The sequence below is a fragment of the Salarias fasciatus genome, chromosome 8 (assembly GCF_902148845.1).
Source record: "Salarias fasciatus chromosome 8, fSalaFa1.1, whole genome shotgun sequence".
Lineage (NCBI taxonomy): Eukaryota > Metazoa > Chordata > Actinopteri > Blenniiformes > Blenniidae > Salarias > Salarias fasciatus.
In genome coordinates this window covers 7,810,393-7,832,235 of record NC_043752.1, presented here as the reverse complement: position 1 = coordinate 7,832,235, position 21,843 = coordinate 7,810,393, and the positions used below count along the sequence as shown (strand labels likewise).

General features: G+C 44.9%; 1 protein-coding gene across 1 annotated transcript; it reads left to right on the top strand.

Moving 5' to 3' along the window:
- The first annotated feature begins 345 nt into the window (after positions 1-345).
- On the top strand, positions 346-21,654 carry usp22 (ubiquitin specific peptidase 22). Its single transcript, XM_030098587.1, has 13 exons — positions 346-764; positions 8,975-9,107; positions 12,797-12,910; positions 13,431-13,532; positions 14,188-14,354; positions 15,422-15,569; positions 15,765-15,867; positions 17,919-18,077; positions 18,267-18,393; positions 18,467-18,558; positions 18,770-18,832; positions 19,138-19,287; positions 19,427-21,654. Exons 1-13 carry the CDS (start codon positions 645-647, stop codon positions 19,467-19,469), a joined length of 1,521 nt encoding a protein of 506 aa, XP_029954447.1. The 5' UTR covers positions 346-644; the 3' UTR covers positions 19,470-21,654.
- Positions 21,655-21,843: the final 189 nt, after the last annotated feature.

The following is a 21,843-nucleotide window of genomic DNA, read 5'->3' as shown; positions in this document are numbered from 1 at the left end:
AGAGGTTAAAGTCAGCAGATGAAACCAAACTGTCATGTCATTTGGGGAGCTTGAGCTTTGCGATTGTGGATCTGTTAATAATAAATTGTTTAAGAATATAGACCTTATGGACTCTTCTTCTACCTGAAACTCCACGGCTGTCTGGTTGAAGCTGATTTTTAGCTTCAGCCAATCAGCACCTCCTCTTGAGCGGATGTGGGAAATATCCACCAATCACGTCGCGGCATCTGCTTGGAAGAGGCGGGACTTCGTCTTTATAAAACTGTGGGTTTCACGTCAATCACAGTGAATGCTGGCCTCTCATTGGTCCGCCGCGCTGAACGAGGCGGGACTTGAGGACGCTCTTCTTGAAATTCCAATGCTAACCAACTTTAGCCAGCGTGCTAACATGTAATTCAACGAAGCGCACATTCAAATAACACCCATCGCTTAAAGCCATTAAGGAAGTTAATTTTAATGTGCGTCTCGACAACTGCAACTGGGGACATGTGCAGTTAGCCTGAACGACGGATAACGAACCTGGCGGCGGCGGCGGCGCTGCTAACCAGCCCCCAACCGCGGCTCCGAGTGCTGTGTTTGCGGGGACCCGTGCAGGTCTTTACCGCCGCTGCGAGGACCGCGACGAGCCGGATGCTGTGACTGCCATGAGTCCCGCAGGCTGCCCCCATGTCAGCGGCTTCAAAGTGGACAACTGGAAGCAGAACCTGAGGGTGATCTATCAGTGTTTCGTGTGGAGCGGTTCGGCGGAGACCAGAAAACGCAAGGTAAAGACGGGATTGACGGCGAGGCTGGGGGTGATTAGAGGGGGGGAAGCCCGGAGGAAGGTGGATCCGAGCGTGTGTGGCGTGGACACTTCCCCGCCCTTCCACAACAACACACACATCCGACACACTTATTGTCAGAAAGTACAGGGAACCCACCACCCCACCATCAGAGCAGAGATGTGGATGAGATGTACATCTGTTGGTGCTGCAGCAGCCGAGCTCCACTTCCCACTACCTACTTCCAGCACCCTGCAGGTTATTGCCTTTATTGCCATTGTTATCACAATCCGAGACATCCCCAAACCTTCCTCTTACATCAGAGCCCGAGATGCATGGCTGCATCTCCTAATCAACAATCTCTCTTTCTCTCTTGCATGAGTACAGCTTGTCTACCCATGTGTTACAAGAAGAGCAATCCTCCATAATGTGCCGACAAATACTACAATGTTGTGTTTGCCTCTGTAGCCTGCACCATGTCCAGCAAGCACGTTAATACAGGGTGCAAATAATCTCCACAAAGCTGGCACAGCCTCCTCATTGGCATTATCTTCGTGTGCCACACCATTTTTTATTGATTGCAGCTCAGTTTTCCACCAGTATCTTTGATAGTTACAGCGCTCTGGGTGGTATCATCCACACATTTGTTTAGTCATCCCCATTTATAGATTGAAATCCTCTGTTCGACTGCAGTTGCAGAACAGCTTCAGTTTGTGTGGATGGTACGTGATGTTTTTTTCTTGTCTCGATTCTTGTCCTCAAGTACCCCCGAGCCCGTTTCTCTTCCCACCTGATTTAACCGAGTCCAGTCTCCTGAAGACTTCTCAGTTAATTTCACCGACTAGAAACAAGTGAGGTTGAAACTCAAAAAGATGCAAATGTATGACCTTTGTCTGCTGTTATGCAACACAATTCCTACATCCATATAATGGACTTGTGTAAAAGAATTAAAACAGCAGTAACTGTTTTTGCCATTGGATGGACCTACAATGAAGTTCATGATGCCCAGTCCATATCATCGTAGGACTTGGTAGTTTTGTCATTGAGAGTCACTCAGAAAAGCAATACAACTTGGCCACCCGTCCTTATGGATGTCCATGCACGCTCCATTGTTCTTGTTTATCGTGTATTGTTCTCTGCACATTGCGTGGTTTCAAAACAACACCAACTCATGGCATGTGAACAGCATCGTTTTCAGTGTTTCTTCTGTTTCTGTGTAAATGGACATCATTTTCAAAACGCACGAAATTTCCACTTTAAACATTGTCATGTAAAGTGGAACGTGAAGCTCCTTTAGGTCAAGATCAGGTAGTTCAAAAGGTTAACAAGTACTGGGCAAACTGTACGTTAAGTTCTCAACTATTTGTGTATTTAGTTAAGGATTTATAAATGTCTCTGTCTTCACCTCCACCTCAGGCCAAAGTCTCCATCAGCTCTGTTTTAAAAGTGAATTTTGCTCTCTTGCCGTGACAGGGATTTGTCCATAATTACAGCTTTTTGTTGTGGTCTACTCGCAGGCTGCCTCTTGTCATGCTGTGTGCCATTTGATTTCCTTCACTTTAAAGTTTCTGTGTCACTTAGTGACACTGTAGCCTCGTGATTTGAAACATAACTGGATCGTCTGACAAAAAGTCAAATCTGAATCCAGAGGGTGAAGGAAATCTGACAGAATTGAAAATCCCGATGGATGAGAGGTTAAAATGTACGAGATAAGTGCAGTCCAATTGAACAGCAGGTTTTCTTGTGTTACTATTGACTATCACAACTGTAACTGGATATTAATCTGAACCCGCTTAATATCGACTTCAGCTGGATGTTCAGGATGCTGCAGAGGTGGAGGGAAAATGCTGCGAATGCACCTTGAATTTGATAATGTTAAAAAAAAAATAAAAAAAAGTCAGTTGTCTCGTTTGCTCTCCATCACCATCCACAGACAGACTGCATCCGTCTGCTGACCACTGGGCTGCACATTGAATTTTAAGCGCTCGTTCACCTTGAGAGTTACAGACTCCGCGCTCCGAGCTTTATCTCCGATCACGGACCGGTCTTATCACCATCGGAATGACAGGCGCGTCGGATTTTATCAGCCCAACGCGAAGCAAACTGATTCCCCGGACGCCTCCGTCGAAAACGTCGACCGAAAGATAATACATTGTCAGTTTCAGGCCTTATGGGTAGCATTAGTGGACTGGAGGATTTCAGTGTTGGGCTGTTTCAGAGGTTTGGTGGTGGCTGTAAAGTACCCATGTTGGTGCGATGATACTGCTGGTCCAGTTCTATCTCAGGCTAGGTGGAGCTCAGGCTTGTTCAGGCAAAATGTTTTCAAGTGAAAACAGCCCGTCTTTTTTAATTTTGGCTATTGGTTTCCACGCCAACGGCGTTGGGAGTCACCAAAACACACCGTTCTCTGTTTTCCTGTGAACTCGGCATTGTTTTCAAAATGTAAACGTGAAACTTTTCTAAAATGAAAACGCAAGAACAACGCATTTTTAGTTTGAAATGTTGTCGTGTAAACGGGGCTTATAGCATTTCTGGCATTTTGCCTTTAAAAGCTTTCATCTGAACAGGAAAGCGTTGGGAAACAATGATTCCAGTCCATTGTTGTGGTATAAACAAGCCCTGAATTTCTCCATCTCCCTCTTCTTTCTCTTTAGTTGTCTGGCGTCTCTCTTCATCTGCATCTCTTTGCTCTCTGCGGCATCCATTTATCTCACTGAAACGATATTCTGCTCCAAGTGACGCTTGTGTAAGCCACAAAAATAAAAATCGATTATGATTCATATTTGTGTCAGTATGGGTACGGATGAAAAACTGCATTAACTACAAGGCGGTTCTTCAGGTTCTATTAAGTAGTAATCTATATTTTTTAATCATTTCTACCAACTCGTCTGAGCCCTTAAAGCCCCACAACACTATTGAGACATTCCCACTGCGCTTCGGAGGTCCGCCCGCTTCTTTTCTTCTCTGTTCAGCTCAACATCACAGAGTGCAGTTGACTCGATAGAGGCCCTTTGAGCCTTGAGCTCGGCGCTGGTGGTAAAACGACGCAAGGTCAGTGAAGTATTTCGCAGACGACAAGTGAGAACGAAACTCTCCCAGTCAGCCACCTTTTCTCCCACAGTGCAGTTTTCTCCTGTTGCTATAGCAAAGACTGTCAAGGCTGTCGTTGATTTGCATGAACTAAACTCAGGGCGTGTGTGTGTGTGTGTTTTTAATTATGATCCCTGAACCTGTCATTATAGCCAAAGTATACATATTGGTGTTTTGAAATTATGTGTTTAAGCTTCCTCAATTTTTTTTTTTAAAATGTGCATGTATACAGTCAACAGCCAAAATATTAGGCAAACCTCATGAGTACCAGCTCGGGCATCCTTTTACCAAAAGTACAGTTTTTATTGTTGACAGCTCTGAAATGTTTGATTATTTCAAGGTTCAACGCGATGTGTGGTGACTGTGGTCAGAGATGGTCTGAGGAAAAGAGGAAAGTTGTTCATTCATCTCCAACCAGTCTGTCAATGTTCCTCCCACATCAGTCGATGTTTCCTCTTTAATTTTTTGGCTGTGCCCAACCCAGTTCCTGGAGAGCCCCTCCCTGCTTCAACACACCTGATTGCAGTGGCAGGCTCATTACTGGGCTTTGTTAGGAGCTTCATGATGACAGAATCACGAGATTCAAGCTTGTTCAAGCAGGGAGAGAGATGAAAGATGCAGGACAGGTGTTCTCCAGGAACTGGGTTGGCCTCCTTTGCTCCAGACATTGGTTGTCTGAAATTCCCAGCCGTTTCTGAACGACTCAGATCGGCCTGTTCCCTTTTATAAGGCCTGGTTTGAACTTCAGCAGCTCACCTTGTCTTGATGCTTGAATATTGAATTCCTGTCCGATTAAAGTCTTAAATAATGAGCAGCAAATGTATAACACAAGAATAGACTTTCAGTGGTCCGACTTTCTATTATTACGATTTTTGTTGTTGCATTTTTCATAAAAATATTTGAGTTTTCTTCTTGGGGAACTTTTCTTGGTTGTATTTTTTATTTATTTATTTATTTTTTAAAACAAATTAGATTTCTTTGTAACAGTGCCTTTTGGCGGGTAAGGTGTGTTTCACAAACGCACGTTTCTTCCAAATGTGATCCAGTTCAAAAGGGAATTAAACAAGCTTGACAGCATTGTCGGATTGATGACCATAAAGCATTGTTGCAACAAAGAAATAACTCATTCCCTTTCCCCTTTGTGCCGTTTAAGTGCCGTTTGCAAGCAAGCAGGTGAAGAGACAGGACTGCAGGCTGAAGTTTGTTTTCCATCCTTCTGTTGGTGGACAAGCAGCACATATTGCGCAGAGCCCCCGAGATGCTGGTTTTGTCTTTCCTCTTGCTCATCTGGACTCGGTCCTACTCTGGCTGCAAGCCGCCTCCTTCAGGTGTTGCTGCGTTTGGCTCACAGTGTAAATAATCTCTTTGCTCACACTTGTCAAGGCGGGATCTTTTCAGCCCATTACCTCCTCAAACACACCATCCCGCCCGCAGATGGCCCGCCGCCGTCCCGGAGAAACCCGCGGTTCCTCTCCTGTTTCGGAGCCGTCGCCCCGCTACTCCTACAACAGGCCAGCCACCGCTAAGCGCGTGCCGTCAGCCTGACAGCCGAGGACGCGGAGAAGCGCCGCAGACAAGCAGCAGACAATTTCCTACAAGGATCCAGCGCCCTCAGGGACGGGGGGAGAAATCCAGCGGCGTGCGCCATAACCCTGACAGCTAGGAGAACGAGTGAGGAAAGATAGTTGCATATTGATGCGTGTTTTCATAATTCATGTGCTGTCTAAGCACTTACACAGAGAGCGGTGCGTCTGCGTGTGGAGAATGAGAATCGCTTTTAGTCGGGCCTCCATTTTTGTATTTGTGGCAAAGCTCGCGCTGGATTGAGAACAATGTTTAACTCAGATCTTATCATATTGTCCGGGGGATTTTAAAGCATGGGGCAGGCTCTCGCTGGGGGGCACCAGAGAGCATCTGAGGGTCCGGGCGTTGCCTTTTCCCAGCGTTATTGCTCGACGTGTTTCAACATTATGAGCTTTGGTGCTTTAATACGTGCATTTGTACATCTCTTCACTGCATTTCAATGATGATGCTCTTCTAATGAAAGCAGATCTGTAAACATTCAGGCAAAGATAACCTAATGTGATTGAGCAGACGTGTTTTAAGGGACTTTAAGATTGTCTTCAGAAATCGACGAATCACTCTTACGCAATCTCAGGAATAATTATTAAAAACTAAGTGTATTCGCTTTGTGGGGAAAAAAAAGCAGACAATGGCATCTTTTTGATGAATTTGAATGAGGTATTCAGAATTAAAATGCTGTGCTTGAATTTCAGTGTCGGTGCGGCCTGAATCAATCAATAAATGATGGTCTCGCTGCAGTAAAAGTAGCTTGTTTGATTGTTTTCCTCACAATGGCCAAAAATGGAGAGCTTCATTGAAGCATAACAAGAGTTCAGAATAAAGTTTCCTGAAATTGCTTTATCAATATTATTCTGTTGTTCTACTGTCTTTTTAACTTCACGTATGAAGCATTCAAAACCAGCAGGACATGGGAAGAGACTTAGACCGCCACATAGATTACATTTTCAAGCGACATCACGAAAATAGTAATCTGTAAAATACTTTTTCACATGTGTGAATAGACTGACACTTTCAGTAATGGCCGCTTCCAGAGTGACATGACTTCCGGTCCATATTCTCCTGGAACTTGGTGGTTTTATAGAAACAAACATTTTCGCTTGAAACGTTAAACAACTGAGCTGGAACAAAGGGGACTACTGTTTTCAATCAACACATCAAATGCTAACCCAAAGAGAAATCAAGGCACAAAAAAGCAAAAAGTGTCAGAAATGCACCGTATTTTGTCTTTTTCTGGGTTGGAACACAATTGGAAGTCCTTCAATTGACGCCCAAGACGAAAGATCCAGCCCGCCAACTGTAAAACAAAAAGGCAGGAGTGTGCTGTGGCACTTCTTCAACTGCTTACGGTACTGGAAGTCATATCAAAGGGATGTGGTGAAATCAGGAGATCACTGATCCATTTTAGGGAGAAGGGTGTCAGTCGGTGCCAGAAAATTGTACAGTGAGCCAAAGCTAACATCCAACAGCACAAAACGAAACAGTCGGAGAAGAACACAAGCGTGTGAAAATGGCCGACAATGAAACGTGACACAAAAAACGCTGAAATTCTTTAGGGGAAGCTGAAACGTGCTGCTCAGTAAAAGCTTTGGTAGCAACAGACCGGATCAAAGAGCCTCTGGACGGATACAAGAGTTACTTAAGCTGTCAGAGACGGATAAGTTACCTTTGCTTTTCCGTTATTGTGCCGCTTTGTGAAGCTGCATTCTGCTCTGCAACCTTTGGGTATTTTCATGAAACAGCCAGTTAACCCAGTTAATTTAGTCCCAGCCATCATTCTTTTTTTTCTTTTTTTTTTTCCGCCTCTGTTCTTCGACTCCCTTCCCCTTTGTTTCTCATTTTCCTCACTCTCCTCTTCAAGGCATTGCTCATTTCTTCTCACCTCCTCATATTCACGCTGCCTCATTGGCATGCCAGCTTGTCATCTGCATGCTTTTGAACTATCACTATCTACCCTCCATCCACAGTCACGCCGCCCTCTTTTTTTTTTTTTTTTTTTTTTTTTTTTTTTGCCTTTCCAGAGTGACTTTCAAACAGAATGTATAGGAAGCAGTTAATAATTGATAATTTGATCCTGTATTTCAAGGCTATACTTTGATTACACGAGTTTCATCTGTACCATCATGTTTTACGTGCGGGTATAACGGAATTAATTTCCAATCCATCCTATATTTGGATGCGCAGAGCTTTTTGAAGCTTTGTTCGTATACTTTTTTCCCCCACAGTGACCCGGTTAGATTGCTTTCCCGAAGCCGATTGTGATTCCAAACACGTCACTACAGATCAAAGAAATCCTCCACCTATGCTTCTCATTTTTACTTTGTGAGAAATTCAGTGTTTTAGGCGCAATGAAGGTAAAAAAAAAAAAAAAAGTAGGAATAAGGAAAATACATTATGACGTCCTGAAACGTAACAAAATGCAAAGTGGTATGTCTTCTTGTTCTACAGGAGATGGTTTCAGTTCCCACCGTCCCCCATAATTCTGTCAACTTGAAGGTTAAAGCAAGAGGATATTGTGCTGAAAGTATTTGAAGCCTTTAAGTGGAATGGAGCACAAATTATGTTGGATCAAAGACGCAAACTTTACCCATCGTGATGGATGTTGTGCTGGATCTGACGATCCACTTGGTACAGAGGCAGTGTTCGGATCGCCCCTGCTAAACTTCTGTTGGGAGGCCTGCCCGGCACGACCAACTGGGACAAGAGCCTGAGGGTATCCCAGAGATTACCCATCCCAGCTGGTCTCAGTGCAGCTTGGGCCCCTGTGGGAGGAGCTGGAGGAAGTGAGGACTGGGTTTATCAGCCGTCCATTTGAATTTTGTTTGTGTGGATTAATTGAAAAATGGCTATGACCTTGAACATGTCAAGATGGCCGATGGATGTGCAGACAGATCGGTTGGATTGTGAACACCAATAAGACAAAGCAGGAGACGAGGGAGTAAAAAGAGAGTTGGAGATTCTGAAGAGGGTCTCAGACTAGGAGTGACGGTGAGAATAACCTGACGTCTGGCATCACCACGACAGCCATCGTGAAGATGACAGCAGAAACTGCATTTCTTGAGTTTTCTTACCACAAAAACTGCTGTTGGCCTTTTGTCACAGCTCCATAGAGAACATTTTAACTTATCGGTGTTACTGATGGGCCATCGCCGGAGGCTGTCACCACAGCCCAGGTAATGACAGGCTGTCATCGGCCTGCCCTGGATGAACTGTACAATTCAATCTCGCTGCCTCTAAAAGGTTCAAACCATACTCAGTGACCCTGGATACCCCGAACATGTAGTTTGGTGCAAAATATATTGATAGATTTCTGCTAGCATGTGTATTTTGTTTGCACTGTAAGGACTCTTTAGTCTAATTTTAACCTTCAATTGAATTCAGTTCAGTAACTCAGCTTCTGACTGGTTAGTGGTCTGTCTTGAATACAACCCACATTGTTCATTTTCATATGTTAAAACATGAATTTGTGACTTCATCTCCAGATCACACTGCAGGTACCTTCATGATCGTACTCTTCTTTTTCCCCTCCCTCTCTCTTTCAGGCCAAGTCATGCATCTGCCACATGTGCGGCGCCCACCTCAACAGACTCCACTCCTGCCTCTACTGCGTCTTCTTCGCCTGCTTTGCCAAAAAACACATCCACGAACACGCCAAGAGCAAAAGGCATAACCTCGGTATGTCGCTTTCTACACGCATCCACTCACGCACCGGTGGTGAAAGCTCTGTTGCAAGGTAGATCGATCCACAACAATGGGATTAAAAACAAAACTCCCAGTTCCAACTGCCTCAAAAGAAGCGTTGTTAGACAACCGTACCGGAACCAGAATGGAAAAATCAGTCAGAAACCATGCGAGAGTTTGGGATTTCAATTCATCCATCCATTATGTTGAGTGAATTTGTACAAATTTATTGAATAGTTTTTTTTTCACAGGCCAAATGTGATACGTTGGTGGTTTGCGAAGCGTTTTAAATCAAACCAACTAATCAGGAGCAGCATGGCCGTGGGCCGTTACGCAACCTCGTGCAACAGAAGTGCAACACAGTCCGGGAGGGTTTGGCCCCGGAGGGAGATTTGAATGCCACCTGTGTGTTGTGGCCTCATCTAACCCATCAGAGACAACACACACATTAGCGGCCCTGCTAATGAGGAGAAGGAGAGGTCTGGCACCGAATAGAATAAAGAGCATCGAGTCGACCAGTTTATTGAATACACCTCCCTGCTTTTTTACAACCAGCTTCTTTCAAAAGCCTTGCAAACATTCGCAAGCGCATGTATTTTTAGGCACAACAATGAGATTTGTCTCTGACTTGTTTTGACAGGATTAATATTCCAGGTCACGGAGGTAACTCAGAAATACCGCACGCAACCGCTTCCGCTGATTTGCATAGGATTTGTTCAAATGTTCTCCCTTGAAGGCTTCTGTTTTTGCGGGAGCTGAAAAACCGCCGCGCCGAAGCTGCTTCAGAGAAGAAACGGCGAAAGTTGTGTTTTCCGATGCGCCGAATTAAATATTTGCATCAAACAGACACAATCTGGAAGGCTGCAGATTCGAGCGAAGTCGTGGGTGTTTGCTGAACATTAGGAACAGTTGGCTGTTTTCCCCTTCCGTCTTTGCAACTCCCACAGGAACACATGGCCTGTAATAGTCAAAATACCACGGAGACATGACTGCATTTATTGCAGGAAAAAAACCACAGAATATTATCTGAACTCGGGCAGGAAACACAGCTGTTGAACAATCAACAATCTGAAAAAAAATGTATCATTACAGTTGCAATAAATAAGGAAAAACACTATATTAAACACTGGTATTTTTTTGACTCGGCGTTTCCACAAATCCAGCCTCAATGTTCCTCATTCTCAATTCTCCAACTGTTTGCTGTTGGGAGGAATGCAAACGTCTCGTAAGGGTTGAGATCAGGCTGAGAGAAGATCACAGCAGCGTCAAACTAACAGAGGAGCCTCTCTTTTTTTTTTTGCATTTTCTTTTCAGTCAACTTTCGCGTTTAGACGGAATCATTTTGAAAAGGATTTCCATTTCGTTTCATCCACGAGTTGATGCTGTTGTTTGATTTGTAACAAAATCGCACACAACGGCTCGCAAAGAACAATTCAAACGTTAACCACGGCGAGGACACGGACATTCGAACGGACAGAAGAACAAGCTGAATTGACTCTCAACTATATAAAACGACCAATACAGAGTGAGAGTCTTGACACTCTGGATGCCGCCATTGTCGTGCTATGCATAAGTAGATGGAAAATCACAAGTAATGACTCATGTACTCAGTGATTGTTAGTGGATTACGCAAAGCAACTCAAAGAAATGAGAAAGTTACCAAGCAAATGGAGCTAAAAATACAATAAATCACGATTAAAATATAAGAAATAGAAATCCTGAAGAGGAATAGCAATGAGAAGAGCTTCTGTTTGAGGCTGAAATTGCCAGGGATGCAGTAAAAACAAGCTTTTGAGCAGCAATGTTAACAACCTTGATGTTGGAAGACAAAGTAAAGGCCAGTCTTAAGACGGAGCAACACGGTGTAAACAGGACATTATCTTCATCCTTTTAGTCTGAAATCAGCCAGCAGCTCCCCCCCCCCCCCCCCCCCCCCCCCCCTTCCACATGAAAGAATTGGGCTCCGATTGAAGTGTGTTCCACTGCAGCGTTTCAGGAGGAGTCACAGCGAAGCCACTCGGCCTGTCTCCCGCACATGTTGAGTGTTGCGAATTTGCCATTTGTTTGTTTTTTTTTTAATGCTTTATGAAGCCTCCTCAGCTCAGGAAAGCCCCCGTTCCACCCACCCCCACCCCCCTCTGGCGGGTGTGTCTGTGTGAGTCCCACAGAGTGTAATTGTGAGATTAATTAGGTTAGCAGCTGAATTACTGCTGCAAAAATAGAGTGAGAAACCGTCTGACACGCGGGGAGGGAAAAGCGAGAGAAGGAGCAGATCTCACCAGAACGGTGAGGAGGTAATTAAGTCGTCTTTAACAAACCCCGTGGAATTAGCCTTCATTAAACCCCAGCCCCTCCTCCTCCTCCTCCTCCTCCTCCTTCCTGTTTCTCCTCCTCGTTTGTTTGTTTTTGCCGTTTCGTCTCTTTCACGCGCTTGTTGTGTCCATATCCACTCAGCCATTTGGTGTTTTCCAATCTCTCCGTCTCCATCCTCCTCTCTTCAACCCTCCTCTTGTTCCCATGGTTACACGATGACCCTCTCGATATCCAGAACTGTCGAAGGACTTTGTCTCGGTGCGACGGTACCGTCGGCCTCGTCCAGTGTTGTCTGTCTGTCCCAGGGTGAAGCCTCCTTACCTCCCACCCCTTCCTCGCTTCATAGCCGCAGGGGATGAAAGCCAAACCTCCAACAAGCAGGTTTTTATTGCAACAACAGCGAGCAGGTAGCTGCAGGGTATGGGGCAGGTGAGGAGAGGAGAGGAACAAGTCGGTGAGCGTGAGATCTGCAGGAAGAGATCAAACTTTTCTCCTTCTTTCTTCTGTCTGTCATTCATGGAAAAGAGAGCTGATATACTGATAAAACATGAGGTGAGAAACTGCAGCTCTGATGAGGTAATCTGGTTTACAGTGGACAGTACCTCTCAAAAATGGTCAAAGAAAACAAGAGAGGCAGTGAGACACCGTGAGCAAAGTTCCTCTCTGAAATCCTCAATCCTGCCATCAATGAAGACATTACTTCACCTTGTAGCTCCGATCTCTCTTGCATCGTTTCAGAAGAGGACCTTCAATGCTAGAAATCTGACCAGAACCTGGCCACTAGATGGTCTTCTGGGAAGACATTGCAAAAATGTACAATGTTACCGTAATTTCAGTTTTTCCAATTTAAAAACAAGACAGACCTGATCAGTGAACGGCTGAATGACCCAAATTAATCCACCTCTTTTTCTCACCACGATCAGTCGCATCAATTCATACTGAAAGGATGAGTTGGTGAAAAGATTCTCATGACAGAAATAACCATTTCTCTTTTCAGGTTGACTTAGATTGCTTTTTTTATTATTTGGAAATATCCAATAGTTGATTAAAGGTTGCCAGTTAAGACCATAATGAATATAATCAAGCAAGTAACATAATAAGTTGAATCCATGGAGGCCTCGTCTCAGAACCTCTGACACGGGGCTCACGCGATGTTAGTCACGTGTTCATAATGTTCTGGCCGACCGGGGCACGTCAACCGATCAGCCCAGCTTTCTAGCATTGCAGCACTATGGCAACACATTCTGAACAGGACGAAAATGAACGAGGAAATGAAGCGGCGCACGATCCCTTGATCACCTTCACACAGTCGCATAAACCGAGCCATCTCTGCCTTGGAATAAAACGCAGCGTCTCTTCTTTGTTTCCAGCCATCGACCTGCTCTACGGGGGCATTTACTGCTTCATGTGCCAAGACTACATCTATGACAAAGAGATGGAACAGATTGCCAAAGAGGAACAAAGGAAAGCATGGAAAATGCAAGGTAGACGACGATCAGCCCCTATAGCCACACACAAACACAACACACACACACATTATTTATGTGTTGGTCTTTGTCGTGGATTGTTGAGTTTAAGTTCCCCTTTTCTGTGAGGAAGTTTCTTCTTCAACCTTTCAGAGGAGACCAAAACATTTACTATTTTTTTGTAAATCCGTTTCCTTGACTGACAAGTGAAAATGTGTTGCAGTTTAAGCGTGAAAAGAAATCTTTGTTGGTGAACTGAATACTTTGCAAATCATGAATCTTTTTTAAAAATAGAACTTATAATTGGGATTTATAGCCTATTATGAAAATACACCGAGGTATAGACCCAATGAAAAACTAGGATGTCCCACGAGTGCTTGAGGGAGAAAACCCTACAGCCAAAGGGAGCAGGAAAAACAACCCATTGCCTTCTGACTTCTTTCAATACAGAAAAACTGAATCACAGACTCAAGTAAATCGTAGCCTTGCTCTGACAGTAATAGGTAAGCAGCCATATCGACTGTGTGTTGTATTCCAGGTATAGGAGAGAAGTACTCAACATGGGAACCCACCAAGAGGGAGCTGGAGCTGCTCCGCCACAACCCGAAAAGAAGGAGAATCACCTCCAACTGTACCATTGGTGAGTACCTGTATGCATGCACACTCCCTCACACACACGCGGTGCTACCATTTTGTAGCCACAGGCAGAGAGACGTCGCTTGCATATTGCAGAAGCGGTAAACGACAATACCCTATTCATCACAGCCCGAGCCAGCTGGATAAATACTGCATGGAGTATTTTATTTTTGTGTCAATAAAACACGCCTGCGCGCAGCTCGAAGTGACTGGGAATATGGGAGTGACGCTGCGGTGGCGGGATGAGGCCGCCTGTGGGAGCGAGCAGAGCTGGCATACGTTTAACACCTTGTAGCAGCCTGCGGGGATCAGCTTGAGCACTATTAACATCGCTGGCACCGTCTTCGATGAGGGGAAATTACAAGCCTGGTTGCTCATCTGAGAGAAGGCCTCCTCTTTCCTCCCTCCTGGTTCCTTCTTCCCTCGCTCCCTCTCTTCTTTGTGGTGTAGTTTAACGAGGGTTTCCCAGCTTGCGGTCCAGTTTTGCCTCTCGGACATTGTCGTGTGTGTGTGTGTGTGTTTCTAGGTTGACGGCATTGCAGTATCAGTACTGCAGCAGCCAAGGAAGATGATCTTTCCTGTTTCCTCTTCTTCATTGTTTTGTGTTGAATGTTTCCCTCGTGTGCTTTTAACCTCTCTCCATCTTCTTCGATGTTCAGGCCTGCGTGGTTTGATAAATCTGGGCAACACGTGCTTCATGAACTGCATCGTCCAGGCCTTGACGCACACGCCGCTGCTGCGAGACTTCTTCCTCTCAGACCGACACAAATGCGAGATGCAAAGCAACTCCTGCTTGGTGTGCGAGATGTCGCAGCTATTCCAGGAGGTAACTGTGAACTTTTTTTATATATATATATATATATAAATATAAATATACACCACTCAGTCATCAGCAAACTGCCATGATGCCACCATTAAAATATCTGCTATATTAAGATACTTTCGACTGAAGTTAGACCAAACTAGCCTGATGCCCTTTGTTGTAATACAAGTTTACACCACAAGATGGTGCCATGTTAGTTAGTAGGACTGCTTGATATTGATTTGGCAATGAAATCCAATAACACTTTCAGAAATGGAGGATTTTGTAAAAAAAAAAAAAAAAAAAAAAAAAAAAAAAAAATTGTTTTTTGCATGATTGTGGATCTGTTGACACCATGTCTGATGTAATATTGACACGATGAGCATCAACTGATTGATCAAATATGTTGACATACACTGCATGGAAATATCGATCGCTATAAACGTGGTATATATTGTGCTATCTTATCGGTAACTGTTGATGCCATTGGTAAGATTAAAGTTTTGCTGGAACTAATTTTACTGTTACCAATACAGACCTACTCTACACTTTAAACAGAAATAAAACAAGTTAACTGTGTTGTTTTATAGCTGTTTGTGAGTGGAAGTAATAACTTTGTTCAAGTCAAGATTTATCCATTCTCAGCTGCTGATGCTAAATGAATCTTTTATCAGCCGTGCTCCTAATCTTAATGCTCCATCGTGCCTTGTCAGCTTTTTGTTATATTTGTTTTTGTTACCTATTATTTATTCTTATAATGAATTTCTTTTATTACGTGGGATTAATCAAAATTTACAGTGTTGCATAACAAATGATATAAACTTATCAAAGTAGAGGAAACTCATCTTCATTCGTTAGTTGATTCGTGGTAATGTTCAGACAAAATGGAAAACATTTGCTCTTCATGACTGCAGAAATATTGACATTTGGATTTATATTGATATTTTAATGAATGATACAATATTGATATTCCAGCCCTCAGTATCACACCGCTCTGGTGTGGACGGCTGAGTTGTGTTTCGATGGTTTTATGGTGGTAGGAGGTGTGGAAGGAGAACCTTTACTTCCTCACTCTCTCCGTCTCTCCTCAGTTCTACTCAGGCCACCGCTCGCCTCACATCCCGTTCCGCCTCCTCCACCTGGTGTGGACCCACGCCCGGCACCTCGCCGGCTACGAGCAGCAGGACGCCCACGAGTTCCTCATCGCGGCGCTGGACGTCCTGCACAGACACTGCAAAGGTCAGACCCAGGCTTCATGCTGACAGGGAAGGAGGAAGAGGAGCAGGGTTCGTTAGAGAGATGGGATGAGAGAGGTGTACAGCCTGACAGACTCGGCACTTGATCACAAATCCCTCTGGAGTGAGTGTCTGTAAAGCCACACAGCGTCACTATCTGTAACTGTGTGTGTGTGTGTGTGTGTGTGTGTTCACACAGATGACAACGGGAAGAAAGCCAACAACCCAAACCACTGTAACTGCATCATCGACCAAATCTTCACAGGGGGCCTGCAGTCTGACGTCACCTGCCAAGTGTGCCAGTAAGTGTGTGTTTCCCTACAGGTTTGGCTAACATTGCGGGGACCTGTGTTGCAGTGCGGGGACTAGCTGCATTTTGGAGACGATCCGCAAAAAACACCGTCAGTCATTCAGACATAATGGCTTCAGGAAGCAGCAGTTAAGACTCAGAAAACGGCTCTCAGGAATGGAATAGGAGTGAACGTAATGTCCCTAAAAGTCTAGGAGACGTGACTGTGTGTGTGTGTGTGTGTGTGTGGAAGGCAGAACACACCCATTTGTGGCTCTGTGGAGACCGTATAAAGAGATTAAAGTCTAACAGAACAAAGCCGCGGCCTTGTAAGACACCGCAGTGCAAAATTTCCACTCAAAGCACACCCGCTTCAAAACTCCGTGATTCCTCGCCCTGAGGTGACAGCCCCTCGACACACAGACACACCCCACCTCCTCGACGCTCCGCTCTCCCCCAGCATTGGCATACTGCACCATCAATCACACACACACACACACACACACTGAACTCCTACACTGCAGCAACAGGAAAAGCCTTTCATGGTATACAAAGATGTAAAGCTGGTCTCTAGTTCCACCTGGTGGTTGGTCGAGTCCACTGAAGCCTTCACGAGCAGGAGCTCAAAAGATGACACATTAAAATACACGGTTTTCAACATTTCTGTCATTTCTGTGTGAACGGACATCTGTTGACGTATAAGTTAGAAACATTTCTGAAGTGAAAAGGCCAAAATGAAGCGTTTCCACATGAAAATGAGGAAACGAGGCCGAAGACGGCGCAGACATCAACCATCAAAATGGTGATTTGCACCAATTCTCATAGTTATGAGATACGGGATCACTTATTCTTACCCCTGAAACTCACCCCTCAAAGAGTATAAAACATTTTTTTAACAAACCTTTTCAAACCTCGATATTGTAGTGAACCACGGCTGGCGTCGTCTCAACTACAGACCCGGCAGCGCTGAACGCTCTGAGCTGTAAATGCGGATGTTTAGTTTCTATCCTGTCAGAGGGAAGCCCTTTCTATCCTCTCTGAGGGAAATCCTGCTCAAATGGGGCTTCTTGCTAATTTGTGATTTATTCATTTTGGCATTTTGAATGTAATTGAAGCAAATATCCATGACGGGGATCCCACTCAATCTCCTCTTTTAACGAGAGAAAATCCACGGCAGATCTTCTGCGGCACGCAGCGCAGCCCAAACCACATTAGTCACCGTTTGACGGCATTAGGCGAGCCGCAAAGTTTTAAGTCACGTAATGAGGCAACCTGAGGCCACAGCAAAGCGCGCGGAGGTTTCAGCGGAAACAAATCATCCTGAAGTTACCTTGTGGCAAAAAAAAAATACAGAAATATTTAGCGGTTTCTGCGTCACTCCAGGACGCGGCCCCGCGACGAGCCAAAGTTGTTCGAGCAGAGTCGTGAGGCTCAATTTAAAAGCGAGTCGGTCTAACAAAGCCAGCCATGCAGCGGGAGAGGAATGCTGCCGAGTCTTTTATCTGCTGCTCGGGATACCAAGAAACCTATGAACGATTCGGCGGCGCTGAAAGATAAGGCTTATTGAAGGGGTATGTTTCTGCAGAGGTATCTCAACTGAAGGAGAAAAAAAAAAAGGCAATCTTCAGTTTCAGCAATTATCATTTCACAGAGTGCGCCCCCCCCGGGTTTTAATCCACCTGCCACATGATGGGCTCTGCGCTCACGCCAGGTGTTGGTGGGAAGGCCCCAACTTAATCAGGTTTAGCCAAAATTGCATCAGTAAATATGAGAAAAATCCTCCATAATCTGGGTATTATTGCTCTTTCAAAGAAACAGATTTGGAACCTAATAACAATAGAATACATGAAATGGGAACAGCTTTTAATGCCATTATAGGACCTTTCTAAGAAACTGAATAAGTACGACAAAAAACAGATATATCACACTTTCAGAGAAACTAATAATAAACAAGGATTTAACACTGTATGACTTTTACAGTTAAGGTTTAAATTAGTTTCGGATTGATTCTTTGTTACTTTGTGTTGTTTTTATTATTTATTGTTTTTAATCCTTTCTCCTCAGGGGAGTTTCAACAACTATAGACCCGTTCTGGGACATCAGCCTGGATCTGCCGGGCTCCTCCACACCGTTCTGGCCCCTCAGCCCCGGGGGCGACGGATCGGCCCTCAATGGAGAGAGTCACGCCACTGGAGCCACGACGCTAACGGACTGCCTGCGCAGGTACTGAGACGCCTCGAACGGAAACGCCGACGAAGTGCGTCGATCATACATCACACCCTGAGCCGTTTTCAAAACCGCTTCCCAGAATCGCCAAACTCAGGAGCAGCGCAACCAAACTAATTTCAGTGGATTTCGGCTTCACTGGAGCAGAGGGAAGAGCTAAATCTTCCCCTCCTGTGTCCCTTCCAGATTCACCAGACCGGAGCACCTTGGCAGCAGTGCAAAGATCAAGTGTAGTGGTTGCCATAGTTACCAGGAGTCCACCAAGCAGCTGACCATGAAGAAGCTGCCGATCGTGGCCTGCTTTCACCTCAAAGTAAGAGAGTTCTCGCCCGCCCGCCGGGGAGATAGCAGGGGCGCCGTTGTGACTGGTGTTTGCTCTTTCTCAGAGGTTCGAGCATTCCGCCAAACTGCGGCGGAAGATCACCACGTACGTCTCGTTTCCGCTGGAGCTGGACATGACTCCCTTCATGGCCTCAAGGTGAGAGCAGTCTGAAAAGTGTGGGGAAACTGAGGAATCCGTGGCCACATGTAGGCGAAATGTGGACCTGATTCTGCTCTCAGTGTATCCCTGTTCTGAGTCTTTGTTTGCATTTTCACCCTTCTGTCAATGTAGAAACGTTCCATGAAACAATCACATGTCACTGTCGAGGTTTTTTTGACCGAGTCTGTTGTGTCCTGCTGCATTTCAGTAAAGAAAGTCGGATGAATGGGCAGTACCAGCAGACCGTCGATCCCTTCAACAACGACAACAAGTAAGGCCTGCAACGAATGTGCCCGTCGAGTGTTTATCAGGATGGTTCTGTGTTCCGCCTCATGAGAACGGACCTGAAAGACGATATTTAGTGCGTAGTGCAGCAGATTGATCGGGGAAATCTGTCAGTCTCTCTCACAACTTCCCTTTTCTCCCTCTCAATGCTGCTTTTGCATTTATTGCACTGCCGTCCTCAGCAGATTTTACCCTGGAGAATTCTCTGCCGTTGTCTTGAATTAGTAAAATTGTAGTTTGGAAAACACCGCACTTGTGTTTCTGTTCGTGGACACTGCTCTCTGTTCTCAGGTACAGTTTGTTTGCGGTGGTGAACCACCAGGGGACACTAGAGAGCGGCCATTACACCACCTTCATCAGGCAGCACAAGGACCAGTGGTTCAAGTGTGACGACGCCATCATCACCAAGGCCAGCATCAAGGACGTCCTGGACAGTGAGGGGTGAGCGCTGGGATCATAAGATAACTCATTCTATCTAAACCTCACAGCAAAGGAATGTTTGCGTGTTTCAGCTCTGCTTTCGCTGAAGAAACGATGCTGAGTGGAGTATCTGACGTTAAGGCGTTCCTGTCTCCCACAGGTATCTCTTGTTTTACCACAAACAGTTCCTGGAGTACGAGTAGCTGCCGTCTCCGCCAGCCTGACGCCGAGGCCACGGGAAGCTGCGAGGTTCGGTCACACGGGGAGCGAGACGGGCGCAGAAACTGAAACGCTGGCCCGTCGCCGTCACTCGAGGCCGCAGCCGTCTCCAGAATCACCCTGACTACACGCTAACCTACAATCTTTGTACCACGTTCGGGGAAGAACCGCCGACGGAAAACACCGGACATTTGAAAGGGAGATTCGACCGGCGCCCTGAAGGAGCAGGACTGAAGTTTCCACTTGAATTCAGAGGGCGAGGAAGAAAGCAAACGTGACAGCTCGCTCGCAGGAGCGGCACTACTGGAGGAACAGATGAAGAGTCTCACATTGCCTCCTTTTCCTTTGCAGACAGAGGACTTCTGTTTTCCTCGTCGACCCGGTGAAGTTTTTACTTGATCACGAATGCTGTTGCTCACCGACGTTTTGCCACACACACACACACACCTACACCTGCACAGCTGCAATCACGACACCCAGGGGCTGCTGGGAGGCCGAGCCGCCGCCGCCCTCCAACCGATGCTCCGCTTTAGCAAAACAGACAGATTCATCTTTCTTTTCTTTTTTTCTTTTTTTCCAACTGGCAGTTTTTCTGGGCACAAGCACATTCGTCCTGATGCAGCCGCACTCCTCCAGAAGACCAAATACTTCAAGGACAGAACTTGTCTTATGTTTTTTTTTTTTTTTGTTCAGAGTAGATATTGTGATGGGAAAAAGAAGAAGAAAGAAAAAAAAACATTACTAATAGTATTCTGAAGCTTATTCCATTAACTACTCGTCAGTTTGTCGGATGTGAAGGGTCTGTTTTTTTTCTGCCTGTCTTGCTGCTTCCAATAATTCACCAGGGAGGAATTAGAACACACAGTGAAGAATATATTTTTATACACACTGAGATTCAAAGAAGAAAAAAAAAAAAAAAAAAAAAAGAATTTTGTTTACGGTTTTGGCATCCTCCCGAAACTCTCAACTTCTGTTCGTCTCGTGTGACGTCGCGTCTTCGATCATGTCGTCGGTACACAAAATGCAAAGTCGACAACGCAAGCTGTTGAAAGAGGGGCTCCATCTAGAGAGGGACGCTCTGGACGGGACGGGCGCAGAAAGCTTTTCAGGACAATAAGGTGTGCTGCGTAACCATGGTTACCCACAAGGCTTGTTTTCTTAAATTCCACTGAGGGGGACAAAAAAAAAAAAAGTGCCAAAGTGTAAAAAGTATCGACTGAGTTTGGGTTGGGTGAGCAGGTGATGGAATACACCAGAAACTTTTATTTTGCAGGCGCTCTTTTCAACTTCGTGCATCTCTATGAAATATCAGTTTAAACACCATAAACATGTAGTTTCATCAACATTTGGATGTGATCTGAATGAACCGAACTCAAGAGATTTGGGTTTTGAAATCTAACAGCGAGTCTTGGTGCCTTTGGTACCGAAGACGAACCAGAAAATAAAATGTTCCCCCAAAATAACTATCGAATTTTAGTCCTGTAAGTAAAGACCTAATTAATTAAAGATGCTTAATCTTGTCTCATAGAATCTGAACGTAACAAACGATCATGTGTTCCGCAACCTGTTTTGTTCCCTTTTTGCCTCCATCCACCTACTAATTTCACCTGATTGGTGGAGAGCTAGTCAAGTTTGCTCAATCTAGTTGGAGACTGGACTGATAAAAGGGCCCGTCCATGTCGCACATCAGTCATTCAGAGGGACGAGTTTCCTAAATGATCACTTGAATGGCAGTCCCTGTAGACCCTCACTAGATGGCGCCCTCGTCCCATTGTGGAGCATGATGTGAGGTTTCTCCACATCCTCTATCTTCATTCAACTGCTGCATTTTGTTGGGTTTTTTTTTTTTTTTCCCCAATTGGGCCTTTTTCAGAAACTTTTTTCTCTACATTCAAGACACCTTGTTGTGATGCTCTTTCAGGTAAATAGCAACAAAAAAAAATAAATGAAAAAAAAAAAAAACCCCGAGAGTTTGTATAATGCGTCAGTTTTGCAGTGTTAACTGTCGGTCGCATGTTGCTCTAAGTTGATGTGTTCATCTGTGTGTGAATGTGTGCACGTGTATGTGCCCATGAAAGGAACGAAGAAGAAAAAAAGTTCAACCAACCAGGTGTGTTTGTATAAAATGTGTTGTTGTGCGAAAAGCGGCGGGGATAAAAAAAAACAAAAAAACAATTGTGTGTATGTGTTACCGTTTGTATGCACGTGTGTCGTGCGCGTGCGGATGTAACCTACCGTATGTTCGTGTACTGAATCAGTACTTGCATTCAGCATGCCGTCTGAGCTGGGTATCACAGTTTGATAGGATGTTTGTTTGGTTTTTTTTCTTTCTTTTTTTTTCCATATGTTGATTATGTA